The sequence below is a fragment of the Lontra canadensis genome, unplaced genomic scaffold (assembly GCF_010015895.1).
Source record: "Lontra canadensis isolate GAN:19392208 unplaced genomic scaffold, GSC_riverotter_1.0 scaffold60, whole genome shotgun sequence".
Lineage (NCBI taxonomy): Eukaryota > Metazoa > Chordata > Mammalia > Carnivora > Mustelidae > Lontra > Lontra canadensis.
In genome coordinates this window covers 8,120,873-8,148,513 of record NW_022631054.1, presented here as the reverse complement: position 1 = coordinate 8,148,513, position 27,641 = coordinate 8,120,873, and the positions used below count along the sequence as shown (strand labels likewise).

The 27,641-nt window shown below is 57.2% G+C and overlaps 1 protein-coding gene across 4 annotated transcripts in view; it reads left to right on the top strand.

The window, feature by feature from the left end:
- Window positions 1-24,572, top strand: part of HIVEP3 (HIVEP zinc finger 3) — an 86,849-nt gene extending 62,277 nt beyond the window's left edge. For 3 of the 4 annotated variants that reach the window (XM_032877457.1, XM_032877459.1, XM_032877458.1), the window contains exons 4-7: window positions 11,139-11,314; window positions 17,144-17,230; window positions 21,612-22,525; window positions 23,536-24,572. In XM_032877457.1, the coding sequence (XP_032733348.1) occupies window positions 11,139-11,314; window positions 17,144-17,230; window positions 21,612-22,525; window positions 23,536-24,348 (1,990 nt within the window). In that variant the 3' untranslated portion in view covers window positions 24,349-24,572. The remainder of the gene's footprint in view (window positions 1-11,138; window positions 11,315-17,143; window positions 17,231-21,611; window positions 22,526-23,535) is intronic. The other variant, XM_032877461.1, reaches the window with a different exon arrangement.
- Window positions 24,573-27,641: the final 3,069 nt, after the last annotated feature.

The following is a 27,641-nucleotide window of genomic DNA, read 5'->3' as shown; positions in this document are numbered from 1 at the left end:
GGCAGAAGGTCAGACTGTCCGTGACCAGGCCACGCCTGCTTGCAGCTGCGCTGTGACCCCTCCTCCCCACACTCCCCTGGCCAGGGTACTAACTGGGCCACCGTGATGGCCTTGGGGTGAAGGCGATGGGTTGGAGAAAGACTCTGTGTCCAGTCAAAGCCAACAAGGTCCCTCCAGCTGGCAGAGTCCTGGTTTGCGGCTTTGAAATGCAAATAACCAAATCCCTTTACTCTTAAACTTGGAATTCCCTTGAAAACTGTCGCCCACTTTGCGCCTGTATTATCCTGATTGGGTTTCAAACGCTTTGGTTGACTTCACTGAGGCTTCTTCCTCCCACTGAGGCTTCTTCTTCCTCCTCTGCGTTTTCTTTCTCTGCACCTTGATCCTTCTGTCCTCCTAATTTCCATTTTGCAAGTAGTCTCACGTGGGTGGACGGCTGGAGTCTAAAGACTAGTCGAGTTCGCTGTGGCATGGATCATGTTCATAGGGGAAACTGAAGCTGCTTCGGCCATCTGATCACCATCAAAGTTTGGATGCTGGAATGCTTCACGTCCCAAGTCAGCAGCTCCTTCTTGTTCCTCACCACCATCACCTTGGCTGTGGTCGTGACCGGCTTCCCAGGGCACAGGCATCCCCATCAGCATGTCTGGGATTGGTTTGCAAACCTGGCCACAGCAAGGGAGGAGGAGATGGTGGAACCTCCATTGTTACTGCCTGCTATTCCATCAGCCGGTCCACGCGTGGCCACAGATGGACGGTTCTCCTGGCATCACAGCACTGAACCATTGGCCTCCTTTCTGATCAGAAGGGAAGGGGACATCTCCAAGCTTCTCAGTCGATGGACAACTGGGCCATTTGGTTTTCCTTACATTGTTGAAGGATAAATTTAACTGTCATGAGGGCTATCATGGCCAAGTGCTAGAGGGAGAGGGCAAGTACTGACAGAGCCCTCTGTATGGGCTGGGTGCTGTTCCATGTGACTTGGATTAACGAAGTTAACCTCGCAAGGACCCTGTGAGTGTGTACTATTATTTTTCAGTGATTTTTAAAAGGAAATGTATCCTACATATAAAAAGCAATCCAAGTCCTAAGTATATAGTCCATGAGCTGTTTCGCAGTGAATATGCCGTCAGTATGCTCTGTTAGTCCCAGCTCAAGAAATAGGACATCATCGCCATTTTACAGATGAAGAAACTGAGGCACAGAGAAGTTAGGTAACCTGCCCAAGGTCATGCAGCTAATGAGAGAGCCTGGCTTCAGCCTTGGCAGTTCTGGCTCCTAGGCCTGATTCTCTTTACTGCTGCTGTTCTCTGCCCCTGGGAAAGCTGTTACTAGGGGGGAAGGACCAGGCTGAGAACTTGCATTGAGAGCTAGATTGGAATAACGAGCAAGGTGGCACAGTAGTCTTAGCCATTGGCTTACAAGCATTAATCAGGCACTTAGTGTATAAACGCAGTTCAGCAGCCGCTGCTAGAAGACGGCCTTAGTCAGCGACCCTTCTAGCCGCGGCCCCAGCGTGTGCTTCCAGAACACAGCCCTCACTGAACAGCCCTCCCCAGTCCCTGCCGCCTGCAAGACACGGGCCCAGCCTTTGTGCTGGCATCTGAGACTTTTCAAGCCAGCCTTAACACGACCCTCCCGCCTCAGTTCCTGCCACGGGTCCTACAGAATTGTGCCGTGGCTTCCACAGTAGAATTCCTGGAAAAAGTGCCTATCACAGAGCTAGCACTCAACAGACAACAGCCCTCTCCCGTGATAAAAGCTGACCGCTCGAACCCTGGCTGACTTTCTTGTCGCTGCTTTTTCATCAGGAGTAAGGCAGGCATTCAGTCTCCAGGATCTGGTCCTGTCTCCATTCTGGGCCTGCTTCCTGTCTGGGGAACAAGGAAGGGAGGCAGGAAGAACTGAGACCAGAGTCCTGCTTCAGCTGGGCTGGTCCAGCCCCACCCAAAGGCCCTGGGGGGTAGCAGCCCTTCCGTCTTATGAAGGACAACCCAGAGGGCCCTGGGGCAGTCTGCGGAGACCTCCAGCATCCATCCTGAGTGGTGTAGCCTGGGGCTATGGAAATCACAGGCCTGCAGGAGAGCAGTCTTGGGTGAACTGGCCCCCTTCGGAGATTGTCATGTAGAAGAGGGGCACTAGCCGGACCTCTGGCTGCAGGTGGGAGCACAGGCTGACCTCTTTAGCTTTAGTAGGAGAAGAGCTGCCCAGAAACCGTGAGACCCCCAGGTACCCAGGCATATGCAGCCCTGGGAGAAGGCGGAATGGGATCCTCCTGACCATGACCATATCAGAGGCTGCACAAGGCCCCTCCGCCACCCTGAAGTCAGAGGTTTTAAGGTCCTTCCAAGCATGGATGTTCTTTAACAGTAATTTTCAATGTTTTTAAACCCACAGAGCTTTTTGCTACCAGGTTCAGTTTGCCTAGATGCCTCCTCTGAAAAACAGCTCAGTGTGGAGGGAGAGGCCTCCGGGAGTCCTGAGCATGGTATGAAAGTCATTGTTCTAGAACCCTGCAGGCCAGGGCCTGCCGAAAGCTGGAGCAGCTCCGTATCTGCGCACATCTAGGGAGTGAGTGCCTCTTTGGCAGTTTCACTTCTCCGAACATGAGAGGCCCAGCTTCTGGCTTCCTGCCACTCTCTCCCTAATCTCCCTGTCTGCTCGGAAACAGGGCCTTTGGCTGCATTCTTTTGACCCCAGCTGGCATGAGCCCAGGCGCGGTGCCTGCTTGGTGGCTCTGGGTGTCTGCCCTTGGTCATTCCCTCCACAACATCTCCACAAATTGTACCAATGTCTTTAAAATCAAAGACGCCTCCTGGTCTTAGCTCTGGGCCTGGTCAGTCCCCAGAACTGCTACTCTCTCCCGGAAAGCTGATGCTGTCTGCTGATGTGCCCCCCAAGAATGGAAAGTCATTACGGTCAAACCAAGGAAATGGCCCAGAGGCACAAATGCAAGCCTGTGAAATGGACAAGGACTTGCTCCCGTGGTGGAAGTCCTTCTGCAAGATGGAACGAAGGCTCTTTGACCCGCTTCTCTCCAGCCTCTGTTACGCCAGCTGACCTCCAGCCTGCATCCTCTGTCCTCCTGCCTCTGCCCTGGCTCGGACTCCCCGCAGAGGAAAAGCATCTCTTCTGAGAAAACCACCTAAGACACACCCTGATCATCCAAAGCACCTTGTACCTGATCGGAGTTACTGTTCCCCTTTGTTTCGTGATCTTGAAGTATCTGTTCATCGCACTGGAGACCAAGGTCCAAGTTTTATTTAGCTTTGTATTCCTGGCCCTGGTCCAGCCTCAGGCTCAGACTGGGCCTTGGTCAGTACTGTTGAGTAAATACACAGAACACTGGCTTAAAATAGACAGCCCGCAGGTGGGCTCTGAGCCTGCGCTCCAGTTAAAGACCAGCTGTGGAATTCCTGGCCCAGCAGGCCTGTCTCTGGACCGTGCCTTAAGGGCTGCCCCAGCCCCAGATATTGTGATGGAATGTCATCTCTGCAGAACCCCGCAGAAGGAGAATCCAGGATGCACCGAGAACCTGGTGGGCACGTCCCCCCATGGCCCAGAGCTTGGCCTCTCTGGTTTACTTCTTGCAGAGGGATGTGTTCCCTACCTCTTAGCAGCTGAGTATTTATTTGTAACAGATACACATCTCAGTGGGCTGGACCACCTGCCCCTTGTTCCTCTTCCCATACCCCTTCCTTTGGGCTGTACCACGAGAGCAGCGTGTGTCTGTGGACACGCCGACAGGCCGCTGTGGCGGGACCTTTGGGGACACAGTGACCTCTGGGAACCGACTCTAACCTCACTGTGGGGGACACAGGCTCCCTGCAAAAGTGGGACTCAGAGCGGCAACGTACACACCTCGCATCGCCTCTTCCTCGGGCTTGGCATGATTATATGTGAATTTGGAGGATTGGTGAGGGTTTAATGATAAAATATTAATCATTTATGGAAAAGTCAGTAACATAGCTGCAGAATAGCCTCAGAGAGCTCGGATTAGGAAGGTAACTTGAAGCCACAGAGTTCACACCCTCATTTAGAAGAAAAATGCAGCGTGGTGGAGAGAAAAGTCGTGGACTTGAAGGTCAGACGGGCCCCCCCGCTAGCTTCGTGACCTTGGGGAGAAGGTCACGTGACCTTAGAGCCAGAAGGTTAGCTCTGGGCTGGATCTGCCTCTTCTTCTATTTTATGTGCCTTGAATTGTCTTTTGAAACAGGTGATTTCAAGTGTTAGTCAGCATTGCCTAGCAGTTAAGGACCTGAACTTTGTAACGTGTAACCTGGGATCATATTCTCGCTCTGTTAACTTACTGGCTGTGTGGCCTTGGGCAGGTTACTTAACCTCTCTGTGACTCCAGTTTCTCCTGTGTAAATGAGGATGACTAGAGCCCCTGTCTTATGGGGTTTAAATGAAGTAATGCATATGAAGCATCTAGAATAGTGTTGGGTACCCAGGAAAAGCTATATACGAGTAGACCCATATTATTAAAAATCTGTATTTGTGGTTTTCTTGAAAACCCGGAAGATCTGACAGCGTCCTGCAACCCTTGGCTGGAAAGGTGTAACCCCTGTCCCTTTAGAGAGGGACTGTGTCCTGCCTTCCAGCCCGCCTCAGCCCTCCCTGCCCCATGCCTCCTCTGCACACTCAGTCATGTTGCCAGCCCCCCACCTAGTGCCCTGAGCCTCCCTTTGGTCAGGAATAAATATATTCATGTTTATTGGAATAAATATGAAATACTTAATGGATAACTATGTCCATCTTATAGCGCCATCATAGGAGTAGGCTTCACGGTGCTGGACGCGGCGTGGGTATGCAGTAACCTTGAACTTCCACCTGCTCCAGGCTCCCTCTGGCCTCTGGGTGAATAGTGCTACTGACAGGGAGCTCACTCCCACACGGAGCAGCTTCCTTGCTGAGTCTTCATCATCAGCAGAGCCAAGCATGGCTCCCCTGTCACTGTGACTGAGATGACATTTATTTTCCACCCCCTCCGTCTCCGGGGTCTGGAGCGGAGGGTGCACATTGTACACTGAGCTCGGGGGAGCTTGGCGCAAGCTGCGGGCTTCAGAAGTGCCGCTGAAAAGTCTGGAGCCACAAGCGTTCCCAGTCAGACGGCTCAGCATCCCTGGCATCAGAATTGGGAGAGAAGCAGGTGGTGCTGTGCCCTCTGTCCTCTGGGGTCACACCTGGGGTCCAGGCTCTGCCTCACCACTCTGTAGTTGCCTTGTAGCTGTGGCAACACACTTGACCTGTCTGGTTCTGTTTCCTTCTCTATCAGAGGACTATAATAAGACCCCCTGGATCGGGGGTTGCTTGAGATTCTCGCTCTTTCCTTTGAGTCCGTTGAGTCTGACTGCTGCCGTGTAAGAACAAAACCAGACCTGGCAGAATCTGGCAGCTCCATGCCCCTCTTGGCAGTCTTGCTCTTTGCTTGACCTAAGGCAGCAGAACCAAAAAGCTGCATCCACGAGGCAGCGGTCTGGGACACCCCCACCCCCGGTGCTACGGCCATGGCCCAACCAGCCCTGCTCTGCACAGCTCCTTTGCTGCGTGGCCAGCCTGACTCTGGGCCTCTGGTCTTGAGGTCCCTTTAACCAAAGCATTCTGGAATCCACAGACATAGCTATCCGTCTAGGACAAAACTTAACATTTCTGACACTGGCTAACACCTCTGGCTTGTCAGGGGAGCAGAAGACAGGCAGGTGGTAGGGCTCAGAGAAATGACTCCCTATCCCAAGAGCTATGAGTCTGCTGCAACCACGCTTGTCAGCGGCGACTGTCTGTGGCCTCCGAATTGGTGGGGGGCGGGCAGGGGAGGTGTCACTCCCCCCCCCCCCGCCCCCGAGTCAAGGGCAGCCTTGGGGCAATGGGGAGGAGCCAGCAGACCTGGGAGGCAGAACTGTTCCCCTCAGGGCCCCACCATGGTTTTCTGGTTTCCTGCCCTGGCTTTCTGCAAGGCATTTTTCTGTAGCTGTCAACACCTGCGGGTCCCACCCAGAGCCAGCGGCCCTTTCAGGAAGGGCTGGGTAGAGAATGATGCTGTTCTTCTTTGTCTGCCATGTCGAGGGCCCCTGGGAATCCTGGAGAAGGAAAGTGCTAAGGAAACATCAACATCATCGAAAAGTATTTGTGCAGCACGTCTGTGCGGGGCTGAGGAGCTGAGGGTGGGGGAGATTGCTGACTGGCTGACTCGGCCACGTCACTGAAACTCCAGGGGCCTTTGGTTCCCTTTTCCATAAAATGAGGACAATGGTAAAAGGCCGATGCGAGCACTGGTTGAGGTCAGATGTGTGACAGGGCTTGGCGTATCTTAGGACAATGAAGATTGACTGTGTCCAAGGAATGGGACTGATTGACTCAAGGTCACCCGACAAGTTTGAACAGCAGCCGGAACTCGGACCCAGGTCTCCTGCTGACCTGTGAGCAGAATAGTTCTTACCAGGGACTGGAGAGAGTTCAGCCTGTCCATCGTGGCTAGGAGGGACTGGCTAGGTGCCATGCCTGTGGAGAGGCCACTGCATTGTGTTGAGCCCGCGTTCTAGCCTCATAGAGAGGGGATGTCATGGCTGGGAGTCTGATTAGAGCAGACCCAGAAAGAAGGCCTTGGTCTGGCTTTCTTATGGGCAGCCGAGGAGTGCTGAGCCCTTGTGGAGGTCGGGCACTGTGCTGCGTCCTGGGGATGTACCAACAGCTGGGATAATGGGAGCTACACACGTTGAGAAGGCCGTCCCAGTGCACACAGCTTGACCGTGCCGGGAAGGAAGAGCGGGGGGACCCCCAGGCTCAGAGGTTTAAGAGAGGGCTCCGGAGGAAGGGACGTTTTGGCAAAGCCCTGAAGGAGATGAGGAGCTGGACAGGTGTAGGGGGGTGGTGCTGGGGAGGGCAGAAGGCTGGAGGAAAGGGCCTTTGTGGCCCCCAGTGATGTTTGGCATGGTTGGTGGGAAGGTGCAGGGGTCAGGGCTCTGGAGAGGTAGCCGGCCTGGTGGCGTGCCCGTGCAGGGACAGGGCCTTATCCTGACGGAGGTGGAGGAGCATCTCCCCAGGCTGGGAGGAGCATGACAGAGCATGTCAGGGCCACTGCTCTCCGACTGCTCTTGTGTGGGAGAGAGGAAGGACTGGCTGCCGGCTTCGCTAGCCATACACGTGTGTGTTCTGCTTGTGGAGACGGGTGCCCAGGAGGAGAGGGTGCTGCAGAGGGGACGTGGAAACGTGCTTCTGGACGTGCAGGGCGAGAGGGGCCTGACCACCACCAGGCGAGAGACTGAGGGGACATCTGGATGCACTGCAGGGAGTCAGACCTGGAGAGCACAGGGAATCCATCGGAGTCCAGGTGGAAAGTCAGGCGTGCGCAGAGGGCGTAACCTGGGAAGGGTGAGGGGAGAAGAGTGTGGGCTGGAGCCTGGGGAGTGGCAGCAAGGGAAAGGGGTAAGGAAGGAGCCTGCAGAGAAGCATCGCCAAGCCAGGCAGGAGCCTCTAGAAAGCGGGCAAAAGGGCAGACAGGAAAAGGCAGCTGTCCTTTGGATTTAGCAACGTGTGACGGAAGCGGAATCATGGCGGCTCAGGAGTGGGCATGGGGAGGAGGCAGGGAGAGCAGACCTGGGCTGCCCTTCCCTGGCTTGGGCTGAGAAAGGGAGCAGAGGGAGCAGTAACTGGAGTGGGCTGGGGTCCAGCAAGGCTTTGAGGTTGGTTGGTTGGTTTGTTGGTTGACTGGTGAGCGTGTGGTCCGTGATGGCAGAATGTGCCAGAAGGCAGAGGCTGTGGAGTGCTGGGGAAGAAGAGGCTGGTCCTGAGCTGGTGGGGAGGATCCAGGCCACACTGGATGGCGGCCCCATGCCTGTCCTTGGGCTGGGCCCTTTGGGAACCACAGAGTGTTGAGCTGTACAGATCCCGGTCTCAGCCTTCAGGGAGTAGAGAAGTCATAGGCTCTGTGTCATTCAGCCAGGACCACGCTCTTCAAGTCCTGGGTCCCTTCCTCCTCCTCCTAGGGCCCTTCCTCCTAGGGAACCATCCTTCTCCAGGACCTTGGAGCAGGTGGCTGCTGTCGCTTCAGTCCCGTTCTCTTGGCTTCCAAACCTCCTGAGCTCCCAGGAAGTTGCTGCTTGGGGGGTAGGTGCGTTGGGACTGTATTTCTGCCCCCCAACATTGGGGAGCCTCCTAGACCCTCACACTACCCTCTTCTCTTTTTCAATCCTCTCCTGCACTGTCGTCTTCCTCCCTACAGATCTGCACGTCCCGTCGTGAGTCCCAGTCATACCCTGGGCATCTCTTCTCATCTTCCTCACGGGCATCTCACTCTCAGCAAAGGCCTGGGGTCCTGCATCACTCCCCTCCACACCCACGGGTGGTATCACTTGAGCCAGCCACATTGAATACTTTGATCTTGGTTTCTGCCTCATTGTGACCCTTCCCCCATTCGATGGCCCCCTGTCCTAAAACACGCGCTTCTTATGGGGACTCGAAGGCTCTTCCCCCTCCAGACCCTTCCTCTTGATGCCAAGGAAGCATCTTTTCTCTGAGCCTTTATCTTTGATCAAGTCTAAACTTCTTAGCGTGGCGTTCAGGGCTGATGGGAATGGTGATCCCATCCGTCCTGCCCATCCCACCTCATCTGCTCTCCCCACCAAGTCCATCAGGCCTTTTAATCCCTCTTGCCTTTGTTTCTGGTCCCTGCCTGGAGTTCCCCCTTCCTGCCTCCATCTCTCACCATCCTCTCTGGCCCCTCCAAGCCCCCTTATGCTCCCCAGCAGGTTATACACACCTTCCATGGCCAAGGCACCCAAGTCAAGGCACAACGCTCGAGAGTTCAAACAGAGTTTTTTCTATGTGTATGTGCGTGCACACATGTGCCTTTCTGCACACATGCAAGCGTGAGCCAGGGAAGACCACTTATGGTCTAAGCTTGCTGTGGGGGAAGAACTGGGGGGTCTGAGAGCAGCCACAGGTCACAGACTCTAGTACTGACACTGATTGGCTCGAGCACAGGGCAGGGGCCAGATATAGGAGAGTCAGAGTGGCGGTGGGCCTAGCTTACAATGCCCAGCACAGCAGTTGGGGGGAGGGCCAGGGAGCACCGAGGGACGCCTATGTCATTGGATGTTGGAGGGGTGGGGGTATCATGGACCCGCCGGGCAGGGCCAAGTGGAGGTTAGGATCCAGTTGGCATAGCCTCCATTGCCAAGAAGAAACCAAGCCATTCTCACTTCTTTCTTCTCCGGCTGGGAAAAGGGCACCGGCTCCATCTTAGACTGGTTTCTGGGGGGCCATAGAGGGACACAGGAGTTAAAATCGAGGTGTGGTTTGGGTCCCTGGTGGCCCTGAGGCATCCTGCTGCGTGAGGATGAACTGTTGTCTCTCGGAGACGGGTCTCCTGGGCTTGCACATAGGGGGTTCTTCATAAGAGTGATAAGAATCATCTCTCCCCGCCACCCCCACAGCCCTCCCTTCCTCCCCTTGAACACAAGATGTCACTTCGCCCTGGACCAGGTGAAAGTTGGCCCCTCCCCGGAGAACAGGGTCCCACCACCAGCCAGTCAGGGCCTCTAAGGAGGGAAGGTGGTTTCAGACAACAGGAGAGGCACTGGTTGGCCAAAGGGAGCTGACAAATACCAGGGCCCTCAGGGACTCGTGGAGAGCAGTGCATGTGTGAGACTGTGTGTGTGAGTGTGGGGAGGTGGTAGGTGTGAGTGTGTGTGTGCATATGTGTGTGTGTGTGTGTGTGTGTGTGTGTGTGTGATCACTCCACCGCCACCTGCTGGCGCCCTCCCATAGAGTCCCCTCTTTCAGGTCATCCTGTGACATCCTCTCAGCCAGAAGCTGATGGTCCCTGCAGAACAGGACTGAGTCCCAGCTGCTGTCCCCACTGCCTCACCTTCTCCCGGCCACCTCCCTGCCCCCTGTGCCTGCCCTGAGTTTGAGAGCCAAGACTGCTGGGCTGGGACCTATTGTGTAGCCTGAGTCTGGGGCATAGGCAGGCCCCTTGCTGGGTGGTGGGGGGCATGCTCAGTGGGCTGAGAGGTCGCACCTCCCCTAAGGCGCCCATGCCGTCAGACCCCCGCTCCCACCGGCCTCATGCATCGGAAGGCTCTTGTCCTGGAATCCCACCAGGAACCACCCTCCCGGTCCCAGCAGAGCCTTTCCTGCCTCTGTGGGGAGATGGGCACGGCTGTAGCATCAGGGACAACCAGGCGTTCTGATAAGGATCGTAGCGTGTGAGCCTCGTGGCCTTCCTTCTCAGTGGAAATAAAACCATTCTGGTTCAGGTCCAAGAGCCCTGGTGGCTCTGAGGCCTGGCAGGTGGGCTGGCTGCCCCAGGAGCTGCCCTAGGAAAGCTTTGGGCCCTGACGCGGTGACCCCGGAGGGTCCCTGGGAGCAAGGTGATTGGAATCTGGGTCCTGAGAGCTTTACAGCTCATCAGGAGATGTGGTCGGGGAGACCGCGCAGGACTCTTAGTTTCTGACTCTCCAAACAGGGACGCGACAGCGGTCCCACATACCTCCTGTCACCCCGGTGTCCAGGCGGCTTCCGAACGGGCTGTTTTAGCACTTGTTGCCACTCCCGGGAGATGGGCAGGCTTTGGAGCAGGCAGGTTTAGATCCTAGGTCCATACCTTTCTGGCTGCGGGACTTTGAGCCTTAGGCTCTTAAGAGCTCGTGCTCACGGTTGCGATGTAATTTGTGTAAAGTGTGGGCCCAGAGGGAGCCCTCGGCAAACGGTAGCCGCTGGAGCCGCTGGAGAGTGGTTGTCACCTTCCCTCACTTGCGTTGTGATTCTGCTGGCCCAGAGGGGCCGTCCTTTGCAGGCAGAGCCTGAGGCCAAGGCTGGCTCTGGGACAGAGGCACTCCGTGAACCTGTGGCTTCCCTTCCTGGCGGGAAACACAGGGCCTGCTGCCTCTGGAGGGAAGAGAGAGGGCAGCCGTATGCGGCCAAGGGCACGGCAGGTGCAAGGGGTCCGCGGCGGATCCCCAGGGCGACTCCCTGTCCCCTGCCCCCACGCGGTTCTCTCTGGTCCACGTCCTTCTCGCCCAGTATCCGTGAAGGGCTGGAGGTATACCTAGGAAGTGTGTGCGTCTTCTGAGGTGGGAACCAGCCTCTTCTCCTCCTTTTTTTTTCTCCTTTACCATGACGCCTGTTGCTCATAGGTACAAATCAAACGAAGAGTATGTATATGTGCGAGGCCGCGGCCGAGGGAAATATGTTTGTGAGGAGTGTGGAATTCGCTGCAAGAAGCCCAGCATGCTGAAGAAACACATCCGCACCCACACTGACGTCCGGCCCTATGTGTGCAAGCACTGTCACTTTGCTTTTAAAACCAAAGGTAAGAGACAGTCAGCTGGAGCACTGCCCCGGCCCACTGTAGGGAGCTCCCCTCTGGGAGCCCTAGCTCAGAACTCAGAGGCCCGGACCCGCTCTGCCTGGGGCCTGGGCCCCTCCCTGTCCCCCCACTGCCCGTGCTCCCCAGCGGCCAGCTGTGTAGCCCGCTCCAGAAGGGGTCGTGGCACCCCCCCACCCGCCGACCCCGCACCCCCCCAGCTGCCCCAGCCTGTCCTCTTGGACCCCACACAGCCCCTCCGCCTGCCTGCTTCCCCGGCCGCCAGGTGGCACTCTTGCACACAGTTCCTGGTTTTGATTTTCTCTCCTCACCCCTGTCCTGCTGCATGTCTCCTTCGCCCTCAATCCACCGAGCCGGGGAGCTCCAGCATCCACACTTGTCACCACCACTCTTGCGTTTGGAACTCCATTCCACTCCGAGCCACATAGAACACTCGCATGGTCACTTCTCATGGCAGAGCTCGCCCCTGCCTCCACCCGCCTCACCCCTCAGACCATGTTCGCACCCACCCACCTGGCCACTCTGCAGCTCTCAGCCCAGGCCCGCTCACCTCCCCACTGCCCTGGCTGGCAGCCCCGATCTGGGGCCCCGGCCACGCCCCAAGGCAGGCTCAGCACAGGCTCTGGCTGTCACCTGAGAAAGGAAGAATTGTCCCGCTACAGCTGCCCGGACCCTCAGGTGAACAAGTGGGGCCGAGTCCCTGGGACTTGGACCAGGCTCCTACCTGAACGGTTCCCGCAGGCCAGGCAGGGAAGACGCGGTGGCTTACGCATCGCTTCCTGGTAGCTGAGCGGAGGGACAGAGGTGAAGCCGAGGAAGGGCTGGGGCTCTTGACCCCCCCTGATGGCTTCAGCCTCTGGTGCTTTGCAGATTCTTGGGTAAGGATTTGGGCATGAGGGCCCTGTCTCCCACTTTGAGCAATTGGGGGGGCCTCCATGTTGGCCCCCACTGGAGCCGTGTGGTGTTTCCACAGACAGAACCTGAGAACAGATTCAGCTGTGCCCCGGTTGATCTTTCTTCTGTTGGTCAAGCTGCTCCCAGCCAGAGAGGCCAGACCAAGCCCTGCAGAGTTCACCAGCCTTTCTCCCTTCCTCTTCCTCTTGCTGGCCCCCGTGGCTCTCTCTGGACTGGATCCGGGGGCAGTTTACCACATCTCCTGGCTCCCAGACCCTGTCTGCCCGAGCTCCATCTCTGCTCGCCTAACCCCGTTCACCGACCCCTGCCCTCCTCTGTCCTCTGGCCGTCCTTCTCAGGGGGCCTCAAACTTTCCCACCTACATTTTGGGTGGCATGGAGGCGCCCTCTCTCCCACTTTCTTTCTCCAATCTTCTCCCTTGGCGTCTCATAAACAATGTTCCAAAGGGTCCCCAGAGAGGACAGGTAGGCCTGGTACCTGGCCTCCCCACATCATGGGTGCGTCTAGCCCCAGAGTCCTGTATATATATAGTACATCCCAGCGCAGCGTTACCCAGAGCTCACCTGGGCCCAGCACCCAGAGGACCATCTTGGGGAGCCTTCCCCCTGCCATGTGAGACTAGAAAAACCCATCTAGGTTCCCACCCAGAGCACTCTCCAAAGACGGTCCCTTCCAGCTTCCCCTGCCTTTTTGGAGAGAAAAGGTCTGGTCCCTGGCATGAACATCTCTTTTCCAGAGCTCTTTCCACTGGATGCCATGCCAAGCCTGTCTGCAGTCCCTTCCTGGGTCCCTCTGGACTGGCATGGAGCCCCGGAGGGGCCAGAGGACATAACCTGAGCAGAGGGGCAGCAGACACTCTGCACGCCCCGGGCCGTGGAGTCCTGGGTGTGCAGGCTCGCCTACACTGCCTGCAGGCCAGGCCCAGGAGGGTGGGTTCCCAGCCAGTGATCAGGGAGAGTTCTGAGCTCTCTTCAAATGCTCATAGAGGCTTCTGGAAGACCACACCTTCAGAGCCAAAGCAGGAAGCGGATCTGAAATGGAGGCATCTCTAACTGTGACTGCAGAGAGGGGCCGGTCGGGGTGGGTGGCGGGCAGCTGCAGCAGATGAAGTTTGCTCTTAGCTGTCTCTGCGAACAGGGACTGAGGGAAGCAGCGGGATGCTGACGCTCCTGTTCTTCCAGGGCCTTGTGTCTTCCCGGCCGGGTGGGCCTTCAGCCATCACTCGGGAACCTCCGACACCTCCTCTAAGGCTCTCGGCTTCCTTCAGGCTGCCGTACCCTCCCTCCCCTCTTACCCTTGGGCTCTGGCTGGGCCCGGTGGTCCTCGGGATGCCCCCCACCACCACCCGGCTGCGCCCAGGCCCGGGAGCCCTTCCTGTCTGTCTCTGTCTGCCTGTCTGTGTCTCTGTCTCTGTGTCAGACATTGCGGCGGCAGCTTGGACTCCTGGTGGGAGCGGAGGTGTCTCAGGGGGTCGTGTGGGAAAGGCTGCCACGATGTCCCTGTGGAGGTGTGGGCGTCCCCTTTCCTCTTCTCAGATGGTTCCCAGATGCCGGTGGGGTGGCTGTGCCACATACAGGCCCTTGCGCCGGTCGCCGCAGGGGACAGCGATGACAGCTGTGGGCAGGCATCAGTCTGTCAGGCCCTCGGGGGCCAAAGGAGGGCGAGGGGTCAAAGCTGAATGAGGCAGAGCCGTTGGCCGGTGCCCTCGGCAAGGGTCCCACCTCTTTTCCAGACACGCATCATTTTCCATCTGCTTGCCTTTCCTCCTTCATTCCAGGACCGGGGGTCTTCGGGTGGGGGCTGGGACGACCGTGAGAAGCTGTGGACTTGGCCTGGCAAGCTGAGGCTCTGCCCCTCGACAGAGAAGGGGTGTCTGAGCTGAGAAAAGATGCCTGCCGCCATGGGGTACACCTCCCTGCGTTCACAGAAGAGCCCCAGGGAGGGGAGGTCAGGGAGGGCACCAGGTGACACTCAGGGCTGCTCAGACAGCCTCGTCTCCTGTCACCCACACCAAACGGCCTGTCCCGGCAGAGTACCCTCAGACTCCCCGACTCCTCCTTGCAGCCTCTAGGAGCCACCAGCACCTTCTCCTGGGAGCCCCTGAGCCCAGACCAGAGGGTGAAGCCATTTGCCTCCTGTCCCCCATGACCAGCATGGCCTGTGGCAGAATCCCTGGCACCCAGTCTGGAGGGGTGGTCACGCGGGCGGGGATGGGTTCCTGGCTCAGGAGGGAAGGGGGTCCCACAAGGTGAGCGTCAGCTCCTCCCAGCACCCCCGAGAGGTAGGTGTGACTTCAGAGTTGCTGGGGGAGCTCAGAAGGTTAAGAAGCCTGCCCGAGAGCACACAGCTAGCCAGCGACGGGGCCCAAACTCAGACCCAAGGCTGGCAAGCTCCTGGGTCAGCCTGGGTCGATTCTGCCAGCGTGCGGCGAGCGAGACCCCTGAAGCCCCGGAACCTGCTTCTAGACGGGGTTAGCTGTATTAACCCACCTGCTGGGGGGTCACGGTGCTGGTCCATGGGAGCCCTCCCGTGGCGTCCCAGCAGCTGAGACAGTGATCATGTCCAACAGCGTCACGGCCCCAAGTTAGAGCAGAAACAAGAAGCCACCCTCCCCTGCCCGGGGCCGGGTGGCACTTGGGTTACAAGGTCTGGGAGGTTCCTTCCAACCCTTCGCTTCTGTGGTGAGGAGAGCAATTGCCCCCGTGTGGTGACTGTGCACCCGTTGTGTGCTCGGTACCTACCTTGGTTGAAAAGAGACCTAAACCTTCCCGATGGAACATGCATGATGAATAGTGTCCTAGCCAGGATGGCAGTGTGTGCAGTCCTCTGTGGTCTGGGGACAGTGGGCCAGTCCCAGAACCTCAGGAGACCACGGATATCTTGGGCCCCTGGAAGACCCCAGCTGCCTTCACTAGCCCTCGACATCCTACTCAGGGCTTACTTGGTCATGACAGGGAGGGCAGAGGCCCCCAGTGTTAGATAGGGACCTCTGGGGACCCTCTGGCTCCAATATGCCTCTTGAAGTTATGACTCTGCTTTCCCTTTGGCCAGGAGTAAAAGATCCAGGTTTCTGTCTGGTTATAGGAGGAGACTTTGAGTGGGGAAGGATACAGTCACAGACTAGGAGTAAGGGAAGAAAGAGGAAAGAAGTCCCCTTCCATCCCCACTGCCCTTGACCTGCGTATCCTAGGGAATCCCGGGTTGAGGTTCCCATTGCCTTCTCAGCAAAACCCTATAGATTCCTTAAAATTCTCGGAATGATTAAGAAGCACCCTTTGGCTCACCCACAGACTCTTCTATTTCGCCTACCCACCCATCCATCCATCTGTCCTCCTGTCTATCCATTTCTGCCATCTCCGAGTTTCTCTTCCTAACATATAGCTTTCCATTTATTCTCTCATTCTGTCCCTCCCGTTCTCACATCTGTCATCCCACCAATCCACCCTTCCATCCACCTGCCCAGTCATTTTTCCTCCTGTCTGCCCCTCCTGCACATAACCCCTCACCCTTGCAAGCCAACCAGCCACTCTCCCATTCGCCCCTGCCTCTCTCTCCTCTCCAGTTCTCCAGCCTCCCACCTGTTTATTAGCCCATTTTCCTAACTACCCTTCAATTTATTTTTTTTTATCTAACCATCTATTCCCCATCTGTCTCTCCATCTGCTCATCTAATCATCCAGTGTCCTGTCCGTCTGTCCGCATTCTTCCCCTTCTTCCTTCACCCCATTTTTCATCTTACCCACTAACCCGTCTGTCCGTCCATCCATCCACCCACCGGTCGCTCTGCATCTGTTCAAGTGTCCATTCTGTTCTCTTCCAACCATCTATTCAAACTTGCCAATTAATAAGCTCAGTGAGACAGAGCACCTGACTCGGGGCACTGACGATTGTTATATGAACGATCATGGGCGAATGTAGCAATCTGCCAGCTATGGTGAGATCATCACCATTTAGAGGTGGCTGCTGAGCTCAGAGGAGCATCCTGAGGCTTCTGGCCTGCATCCTTCTGGGGCAGACTGGGGTGCTCTGCCTCTCCTTCCCCGGTGCTCCTGCCCACAGAGGTTTGTGATCTGTGATGTGCTGTGCACGCCTGGGGGAGAACAGAGGTATCACTACCTTTTCCCCGATCCCACAGAACTGCTGCCCCTGCCCACGGCTGTGGGGCTGGTTGGACGGCTTAGGGCAGAGGCAGGGATGGAGTGGGCAGAAGCTTTGCCCAGCCCTCCCTGCCTTTGTCTGCATGGCGCAGTGACCTGGGAGAAAGAGAGGCCCGGGCCATGACTTCTCTAAGGAAGGCTTTGTTGCTCAAGGTCCCTGTCCAGCAGACTTCCCTATATCTTCTGCTCTTTCTCCATTTCTAACTGTAACTTTGTCCTGGTTCTTCTCCCAAACCCTATGGGGTGCCCCACTCATGGCCTCAGTCAGAAGGGCATCCTTAGTACCCACCCAGCACATCGGTTCACAGGGCCCCTCCGGGCATCCCAGCATCTGAGAAGGCCAGAAATCCTGCTCCATGAGGGTCACTAGCTCCTGGGGCCCAAATTAAACCCAAAGCAGGAAAAACCTATTCCACATGAGTTGTCTTTTTAATTTCTGTTTGTTTGTTAACCAGCATCTCACTTCCTCATTACACCCTCTGCCGTCTCCCAGCCCGCTCCCCTCCCTCCCTCCCCCAGCTCCTGAGCACGGTCCTAAACTATGGCTGTGGGACACATCCCAGCCTGAGCACCCAGGCGCAGGGATGTCCCGGCTCCCCTGCTCAGCCCCTGAAGACGGCGGGGCCCTGACGGGTCTTCGAAGCCACAGCCTGCCCACCGGGCACTGCATCAGTGAGCCCCTGGCCTTCTCTGTCCCCCTGCCCTGCGGCCAAGAGCCTGAGTCCATTCTCATTTCTTTCCAGGGAATCTGACTAAGCACATGAAGTCGAAGGCCCACAGCAAAAAGTGCCAAGAGACAGGGGTGCTTGAGGAGCTGGAAGCCGAAGAAGGTACCGGACTGCCAACTCCCTCCTCCCCCCTCTGCCCTCCTCATGTCTCCCCTCCTTCCTCTGCCTGCTCCTCCCCCTCTCCCCCTTGCCCTCCCCTTCCTTCTGTCCTCTCCCTGCTGTCTCCTCTCCCGCTTTTGGGCCCTCCCCAACAGCCAGGGTTCCCATCTACTGGGAGATAAAGGTCAAATTCAGAGGGACGGCCCCCTCCTCTCCATACACTTCTAGTCCACTTGCTGTGTCACACTGAGCGTGCATTGTGGTCTAGCAAGGAGGCGGCGTGCCTGACGCCTCGCAGGTGCTCAGCCAACGTGTGGTGCATACACTAGCACATGAGTGATTGCAGTCAACATTGACTGAGCACCTACTATGTGTCCGGCGGGTTGTAAACCTGGGGGTTATCTCATAAATCCTCACGGTGATGCAGGGGATGGGGGTACCTATGCTCCACATCCGCCCCCCCACCTCCACACTCCGGACCTGAGCCTGACACCTGGGTCTTTTAGAACTTGGGAAGCTATCGAGAGAGCCAAAGCCAGACCTGACAGCCCCTTGTCACCTCCCCATCAAATCCCACAGCCCCAGACCCGCACCCTGGCCAAAGTCCTCCATCAGCAAGAGGCACATTAGAACCTACTTCTGAAAAAAAAACAACAGAGGAGGGTGTGGGAGTCAAAGGTCCTGGGCAGCCACGGCATCCAGGGAGGAGGCCAGAAGGACTTTGGCAGGTGGACAGCAGTGTCTCCCCCTCCCCACCCCGGCAAAGGGAGTCAGGGAGGCCAGGGGCATTCCCCTGTATGCAGCAACCCTTTGACCAGATTCCCTAAAATCAGTATCAGGATTTAGAGTGTGACAAAGAGGATGTGTGTGTGTGTGTGTGTGTGTGTGTGTGTGTGTGCACGCACGTGCCTTTGTTTTTCCTATTTCAAGATCCATTTACAGTCTTTCAGAAGAGGTAAAGCACGTTTCTTTTTAGGCATACTACATCACCTTTACTGCACTAAACACGGTGAACTTGGGACTGTTTCCACCAAAATGAGAATGGGGGGGCGCTACTGTGCTTATCTAGAATGTACATTAGGCCATTTACACCTGTTGTCTCACTGAGTCCTCATAGTGAGTGGTAGGAACTTGTGTGACCCCGTTTTCAGTTGAGGAAATTAAAGCTCAGATAGGTAGAGGCAGCTGCTCAAGGTCACACAAAAATGCTGACTGTACACCAGCCTGCTGGGCTGGACCTGGGGGAGCCAGAGCCTGAGCGCAGAGCCTGCCCAGGGAGGTTGCCACTGGCACGCACCGAGGGTCCACTGAGGGACCCAGAGCTGGTCCCTGACCCTCTCCCAGTGTCAGTTTCCCAATGAGGCAAAAAAGGATAACCATACCCACCTCATTTGAGGATAAAATCAGCACATTTATTCTAGAAGTAATTACTGAACACTGGCTCTATCCCAGGCCCTATTCAAGCTGCTGGAGATCCCACAGTGAATAAAACTATATGTTTTATTCTGAAAGCTTACATTCTCGAAGGGAGCAGGGCAGCAAACAAATGCGGAATAGGACAGGGTCAATGAGTAGGAAGCAAAGATGCGCGTGAGGGGCTGGGAGATGTGGAAAGGGTTCGCTCTGGCAGGTGTGAGCAGAGAACGTGAAGGGAGTGGTCAGGAAGTTGGCGGGGCAGGGGTGGGGTTCTGGGGAAGGGCTCTCCCCCAAAGGGAACAGAAGGTACAGAGCTCCTGAGGACCCGAGCGGGGGCCGGGGGATGAACTCAGAGAACAGGGCCATGAAGGTCAAGGGATGGGCTGGGCTGTGCGGTGGAGTAATGTCCCCCAACTTTCAGTGACTCTGTGTGCAGAGTGGCTGGAGGCAGCTGTCAGGCCAAGCACACATTGGCTTGGACTAGGTGGAGGTGGGGAGAAGTGGTAGGGTTCTGGAAACATTCCACAGGTGGAGCCGACAGGTTTTGCTGCCACGAGGGCGGATGGTGGTGGAATGAGAGAAAAGGAGCCAAGAATGAATCCGAGGTTTATGGCTTAAGAAACTGGAAGGACGGAGTCTCCCCTTCCCGTGATGATGAGGAAGGTTCTGGGAGGAGCCTGTCTGCTAGATGCCAAGTGGCGCTTGGGAACACAGCCTAGAAACCACTGCTTCCCTGTGGCCAGGTTCCCCCCCCACAAAGCCCCGCCCCCAACAGGAGGAGGTTGGGCACCAGTGCCACCGTGTGGCCAGACTCCCTCAGCACCCTCACAGGCTTCATTCTGCATCTCCTCCTAGGTCCCTGGCCTGAAGTGGGCTGGGCTTTGTGGAGGGAGGCTTGCTGGTAATGCCAGCAGTGGACTGGCAGCTCCGTAAGGGGCACTGGGGATGGGCCCCCCAGGCAAGGGCATCTTACACAGTCCTGCAGGAGCCCAGATGCAGGGGGTCTGGAGAACCCCATTCTAGACAGGGGACCCTTGGCTTCCATCATTCCTACCCTAGGTACCTAGGGCAGGCCACTCTGGGCCTCCACTTCCTCATTCGTAAAGATATCCCTGCTGGATATCAGGGGACACTGGTCTTGACTCTCTCTCACAAGTAGAACTACCCTTCTGACCATCAACTGTGAGATGCTTGCAAGGCTGACCATCTGCTTGGCATTTTGGGGTACTTGAGGTATTTGCTAAGTTGTATTGGGTACTTACTATGTGTCAGACCCTCATGATCCTCCTACCAGCTTCATCAGGTCACTTTTACTGCTCTTACCCTCATTTCACAGATGAGGAAACTGAACACGGAGAAAGTCAATTGCCCACCACACAGCTAGGAATGGTAAAGCTGGGATCCAAACCCAGACCATTTCCTGCTTCTTGGTGCATAAATATCATTTTATACTGGCAGAGTAATAATGCAAGGGTTGTAAACCTTAGTCCTGATTCAGCCAGTGCTCCCTGGCTGATCTTAGGGAGGAAGCCCTTGCCCCCTCTGGGCCTGGATTTCCCCATATGTAAATGAGGGGTGAGGTGAGGTGAACTGCTGGGTCTGAAACCAGGTCTGAGGCAGGGCCTGGGGCACTGCAACTCTGTGTTTTGCATACCCCCCCACCACCACCACATCCCTCCTGCCTTCCCCTTTGCTCCTGGTGGTTAGGAGACCCTGCCCTTGGTCCCTTGACCTGCCCTTCATCTACCAACCCCAGTTCCCATGGTTTTTGACCCACCAGCATCCACTTCAGGCTTCTTACCACTGCATGCTGAGCTATTCAGAAGCAGGAACACCAGACTTTCCAGCCCCAGGGCTGCTGGGGTGTGGTGGAGTTTGGAAGCCCGGCCATGGTCAAGTCAGCTTGTGTGTCCAGCTCTCTTGGTTGGTGGTGGCATGGGTGCTGATGATGAGCGTGGAGAGGGGCCGGCATGACCCAAACCCTCAGGAGCCTGACAAGTGGGCCAGATGTCAGCAGAGCTCTCCCCAGAGTCCTGACTGGTGCCCATCTCAGGGATGCCCACACTGGACTGGTGTCATGTTAGAAGTGACCTGGCTGGTTGGGGCTGCCCCACCAGCAGCCAGACCTGAAAGTATTCCAGAAGTCCGTTCCCTCCTCACTGGGAGCAGCCGGAGTTCTCCCAAGGGCAACACATCGTCTGGACAAGAGCGGCTGGGAGGGGACCCTGCTGTGCAGTCTGAGGCCAGCTTAGCCACCCCTCCCCCCTCCCAGAGACCAGGACCAGCAGCCTGGCCGGGGTGGCAGGTGTGTGTTTAGATTGACCATGGCCGGTGCTGCTGGACCAGCCAACCTGGCTGCTGGGTCCCAGAATACTAGATTTCTTCATGAACGTATTGAGTGGCCATAATTATTTGAGCCATTTCCTCTGTGTCCCATGTGGTTATTCCTCCTGGCCAAGCCTGTGAAGGAGGTGAGAGTATCACATTCGTTTGACAAAAGGGGAGATGACAGTACAACAAGGTGACTGCGTGGGCTCAGAGGGGATCCCGTCCTGAAATCCTAGTGAAGAGACAAACCAACAGAAAGGTTTGTCTCTTTTGCTATGGTTCAGTCCCAGCCCTGGGACTTATCTTATTGAGCAAGCTACTTAATCTTACCTTGGTTCCCTCATCAGTAACATGAAGATAAGACCAGTGGGACCTCTCGGAGCATTTGAGAATTAGATGAATTAACACACGTGAAGGTCTTAGAAGGAACCTGGCCCAAGGTAGTTACAAGGTTTAACTATTGTTCGCTGGGATTCTTTACATAGTGTTCCCATAGGTGTTGTGGCCCCCATTCTCTCCACAAGCTTGGACCATGGCCACTTCTATCAGGCCCGGTTTGCAAACAAGGACAGGGGCATAGATAGGGCAGCGGCACGTGGGGCCAGCTGTGACCCCGGGGCCTCCTGTGTCCACCCCTCAGGAACCAGTGATGACCCGTTCCAGGACTCAGAAGGGCGAGAGGGCTCAGAGGCCGTGGTGGAGCACCAGTTTTCAGACCTGGAGGACTCGGACTCAGACTCAGACCTGGACGAAGACGAGGATGAGGATGAAGAGGAGAGCCAGGACGAGCCATCGGGACCGGCCTCGGAGGCACCCCCGCCTGGCCCGCTGGCCCCGCTGCCGGCAGACTCCTCCCCCGGTCCGGGCCCTGAGCCCCCCGATGCCACCTCGGGCAGCCAGGCCACGCGGGGCAGCTTGGGGTTGGAAGCAGAGCTCTTGGCAGCTGGCAGTGGCTCCATGTCCTGCCTCAGCACCCCGTGCCTCCCCCGGCTGGGACCGGCCCCTCCAGGCCCAGTGGAGAAGGACACAGGCTCAGCCCTGAGCTCCAAGGCTGTGTCCCCAAGAAGGCCGTGGTCCCCAAGCAAAGACGCAGGCAGCCGCCCACCACTGACCCACAAACACTCACTAACCAAAAGCGACTCGTCTCCCCAGCGACACTCACCGGCCCGAGAGCCACAGGCCTCCACCTCAAGCCCACCTGGCCCCCCGACGGGCCCTCTCCCTTGTAGGTCTCCAAGACTCGAGCAATCTCCTCTCACCCCCCACCCCCTGGGAAGGGAACTGCCCTCTCGAGTGCATCCGCCCCCCGAACGCAAGGGGGCCCCGGACCTGGGCCCCCCCAGACACTCACCCACCAGGAGACGGTCCCCGGGCCAGGCCGAGTCACCGCCACGGTCGGCACTGCCAGGGAAGTGGGCCTTGGCTGGGCCGGGCAGCCCCTCAGGAGGCGAAAGCGGCCCAGGCTCGGGGCTGGCCCCGCGGGCTCTCTACCCGCCCGTGCCTCTACCTCACAAGCTTCTTGGCAGAAGCCCCGAGACCTACACCTCCACGTGGGTGAGTTCCTGCCCCCGAGTGGCTGGGCTGCTCATCCCTGATGGGTAGGGGGGATGGGGGGGGGCACAGTGCACTCCTCCTTGAGGCATCAGACCCGCAGCTACACAGCCCGGCCAGCTGGGTGATTGCTAACAGAGCAGAAGTTTGTGGGGTGCCTCCTATGACAGGCACCCCACAGGGGCCCCCAGAGCCAGCCAGTGTAGCCTTGGAAGCAGCAGAGCGTGGACACTGGGGCTGGTCTTGAATGCAGGCAGAAAAGCTTGTGTCATTCCCCTCCCAGCCCCCCAACCCCACCTCCCCAGCAGCCCTGTCACCAGCAGCCTCAGGGACACCACAACCAACGCCATCCTTGCCAAACCATCACTGTCCATCAGCATCCTCCCTGTCCCCGCCCCCAGCGCCATCTCCACCATTACTAAGCTAATAAGCGCCGGCCACCGCCGGGTCAGCTCCGTCCGCATTCCCATGTCGGCTGCCCAGCACCCTCCCATCACCGCCAACTCTATCCCCGTCAGCTTACCTTTACCTCCCAGTGCCTCTTCTGTTGCCCTATTGTCATAACCCCATGCCACCGTCCCCTACCAGCAGCACTGACACCATTGCTCAGAGGCTTAGGCTCCTGGAGGAGCACGGGCTGGGAATCTTCCCTCTTGGTGTCACATTATCATTGCTGATGGTGGGAGAGTGTAAAGAGCCTGGAGTGGGAGCTCATTTCCAAGGGTCGAGTTGGGTCAAGACCATGCCAGGAACAGGAGAGGCAGCAGGATTGAGCCAGAGGGTCAGCTGTGCTGGCCTGAGGCATGAAGACCGTGGGGACTCGTGTGCTCATGATCACTGCAGGGCTGGGGACAGGGCGGCACCATGGGCCGGGGGTCGGAGCTCAGCTCCTGCCCTAGCTTAGCCAAGACTTGTCTGTCATCTCGGGCGAGCCCCCCGCCCCTCATCTTTAGGCGGCGGGGGTCTCCATGTGCCAGCACCTAGCCTTACCCTGTCTTCTCTTCTGACCCCAGCAGAAGACCGCATCCCGGAGTCCCTCCTGCTCACCAGGCCCTGCTCATCCTCCCTCTTCCCGACCCTTCTCAGCCCCCCATGACTTCCATGGCCACACCCCAGCCCGGACAGAGGAGAACATCTTCAGCCATCTCCCTCTGCACTCCCAGCACTTGACCCGTGCCCCGTGCCCCCTGATTCCCATCGGCGGGATCCAGATGGTGCAGGCCCGGCCGGGGGCCCACCCCACCCTGCTGCCAGGGCCCACCACCGCCTGGGTCAGTGGCTTCTCAGGAGGTGGCAGTGACCTGACAGGGGCCCGGGAGGCCCAGGAGCGAGGCCGCTGGAGTCCCACCGAGAGCTCGTCAGCCTCCGTGTCCCCTGTGGCTAAGGTATCCAAATTCACACTCTCATCGGAGCTGGAGGGCAGGGACTACCCCAAGGAGAGGGAGAGGACGAGTGGGGGCCTGGGCAGACCTCCTGACTGGGAGCCCCGAGTGGCTGAGGTGCCCACAGAGTCCGTGCCCACCCACAGCCCCCACACCCCGCCCGAGGTCTTGCCCCGGCTACCCCAAGGCCGCAGGCCAGAGTCCTGGAGCCCCCGCTTGGAGTCACCACGCACGTTGGCCAACCCCGTGGCCTCCGCCGCCTCGCCCCTGGACCGCAGCAGTTCCGTGGGCTGCCTGGCAGAGGCCTCCACTCACTTCCCAGCCCGGAGGAGGAACCTCTCTGGGGAACCCAGGACCAGTCAGGGCTCCCCCGAGCCCTCAGGAAGTGGGGGGCCTGAGGCACTTCCACACCAGCCCAAGGACAGGGGCCCCCCAAGCACTTAGCCTCTCTCCGACTGCTTCAGCATCTGGCTTCCGGTGTTCAGCAACAGACATTTCCAGCCAACTTCCTCGAATCATCTTGCTCTCACAGGCTCCTTCTCCCATCTGTCCGTCTGTCCAAACAGCTTCTGCTCAGCACCCAACTGTTCTATCTTCCCACGTTTGCAGTTTCCTGTGCCTTTTTCTGTACCTTTTGTTGCTTGAAAAGAAACAAACAAAACACACGCACACATAAAAAAAAAAAAAAAACAAAACCACGAGGAGTTTGAGGCTGTGAATATTCTGTGCTTTTTTTGAGCAAGGGTGTAGGTGTGGCCTCAACCTGGGCCACTGTGGTCTGCAGCCACCCCCCTGGGCTGGCAAGAGGTGGCCACATGCTGAGGGAGAGGGGGATGCACCGAAGGAGAAAGGAAAAAAAGAACAAAAAACCTTTAAAAATATATAATTAAATGTAAAAGCAAGCACTCCTATGTACAGATGTTCATGGTTCCTATTTATTCCCACTTCATTCCACCCCAGCTAGCGGCCACCCTCACTGCCAGCAGAAGGTCAGTGGCCCAAGGCAGGGGGACCCCACTCAGCCTCTCAGAAAACTCCAGTTTTCTTTTTCCCGAGGAAAATAAAATGTTACCTTTCTTAGGATTTCAACACAGATGAGAGGAGCAGACAGAAGGTAGGAGCTTGCTGGTTCCCCCAGGACTCCCTGATACCCAGGTGTCCTGAATTATGGACCCATCCTGGCATCCTGACAAATTCCCCCAGCCCCCCACCCTCAAACCCTCCCCTCTATCCCCACCCCTAACCCCTAAGCTGCGAAAGGAGCCCTGACTGTTCATGTCCTGGTTCCTGAGGACCCAAATGGGGCCTTGCTTTGGGGCCCCAGCTACAGACTGCCTCCCTTGTTCTAGAAACTACCCACAAGGCCAAAGTGACAGGGCCCAGACCCTAGGGGTCAAGATCCAAGGTGTATTGCCTTGCATTACCGAGGCCAGGGCTTGGGTTTCGTTGCATGTTTGGTCCCTAGGGCTCAAAAAGCCCTATTTATTCCATGGCTGAGCTTTTCTAGTGCTCAGAACTGTAAGTGTAGTGTATAGGGACCCGTTTCTGGACCTCTTTTCAAAAGCAGGACTGGGTTCCTCCCCTCATCCCCACCCCACACACTGTCAAGCCTCCACTACCCCCCAGGAAGCACCCAAAACCATGACTGCTGGGAACTGCCCAGGCCTGTTTGTTGGCTTAAATCTCTTTGAAAAATTACACACACACACACACACACACACACACACACACACTCTCACACACAGGATGGTATTTGGTACCTCTCCCAGCCTCCTCAGATTCTCTTGACCTAGAAGAATTGTCCTAAAGCAACTGAATTCTTCTCCAAAGCAATCAGTACTAGGCAGCGTCTCCTCCCTCAGCCTTGTCTCCTCCCTCAAGAAACTGCCCTGTATTTGCTGGGGGGCAAAAACCTGCTTTGTAAGAGAAATAATATGACCAGAAATGAAAATCCCAAGTTGAAATAGAGAACTCATGTTTACCCTGCACTGGGAGAGGCGGGTTCTCTCCCAACCTTCCAGAATTTCTTTTCTTTCATTTCTACAGAGGGGGAGAAACCACAGGGACGATGGCCCCGGCCCACCCGGGCTAGGTGCTGAAGCCGCCTTACAGAGCAGCCAAGTCCCTGGCCAGTCCCCAGGCCTCAGCCAGGCTGTGCGAACCCTGTGCCTGGGGCCTCCTGAGCGACTGAAGTTGTACAGACAGGATACTGGTTTGAGCCTCTAATTCCCTTCTCTGCCAGTTCAGGGCCTTTCCCTGTCTGGCCTCCGCTGAGTAGACAGGCCAGTCCCAAGTTCCGTTAAGACACAAACCGAACAATGGGGAAGGGCCTCCTTGGGGGTCTGCTGGGCTCTGGGGCGCGGGGGGTGAGGTCAGCTGGCCGTGCTCAGCTGCCTGCCCCAGAGTCCGGGGCTCCTGCCACCCTGGGAGAAGACCAGCAAGCCCAGCCTTGACTCTACTCGCCCTGTTTTGGCCTCACAGGACATGGGAAGGTGCCTGGCCCTGGTTACAGCCCAGGCTTCCGTCACTTTCCCTCACCCTCACCTCTCAGCCCTACCAGTGGACACTTCTAGCCTTGGGGTCCGGGAGCTAGATAAAGGGCATCACTTCAGCCCAGGTTCGAAACCTTTCTGGGCAAGATCTTCCAGCCCAGACCTACAAAGTAGCAGACGGGGGTTTTTGCTAGCCGAGCCGAGCCCCTGACCTTGGGGGTAGTCAGGCCTCTCCCCCCAGGCACACACCCCTGCTCTCCTGGGCATCATTCCCCTGTTCTGGGATAGCCCGCCAACTGCGATTTCCTCCCTGAGAGACCCAATCATGGTCAATGTGGCCGAGTCCTCGCAGCCACTCAGGCCCACAGGTTTAAGCAGAGGGGACAGGGACCAGGAGTCACTGGAGATCCGTTTCTCAATGACAGGGACATACTGCATAAACAGAATCTGGCTGAAGGGCTGTTGCCCCACACCGATCCTCAGAGGGATGGAATCAGTGCCACCAGCCTGGGACAGATGTCGCTGGGCAAGGGCTAACCCCTCCTACCATCCTCTGCCCCGCTCCTCCAAGCACAGAGGCCCCAGCACACACACACACACGCCTCCAGAGTTCGGAAAAGGACGCTCACTCCATGCCCCCTCCCCGAGGGTACCCTGTCCCACTCCCAACCCCTCCCACATTTGCAGTTTTCGTGTCATGCTCCTGTCCCTGTTAAGCAGGGGCAGCACCAAGAGTAGTGCTGATTGGCTGCCACAGACACCTGTTGGTGCTCTGTGGAAACGTGTCGGCTGGTCCTTGGCTCTTGGCCGTGTGGCTGGAACCAAGCTGCCGAGGTCTCCCAGCCAGCCCTCACCCTCTGTTAGGAATTCTAAGACACTCAGCCCCCAGGCCTACCCTCCAGGATGCCCCCCCACCCACCCTCAGCAAGCTCAGGGCCATTCTGGGTACTAACCCCATTCTTCTCCGAGGCACCACGCCCAGACCCCCCCCCCCAGCTCCTCTGCCCATGGCTTGCATTCTGGCCCAGCCGCAGAGCCCCTCCAGGACACTGACAGCAGCAAACTGGCTACTCTCCCTTTTCCATCACCTCCAGCTTCCAGGCCCAGAAGTCCCTCTGCCTCCCTCTGGGGGTTAAAAGTCTGAAAGAATTACCTTCCAGATCCCTGGTGCCCCGTTCCATTCTCCACCCTGCCCTTCTGAATAGGAACCAGCAATATATCTGAGCTGAACTGCTCTCCAGTCCT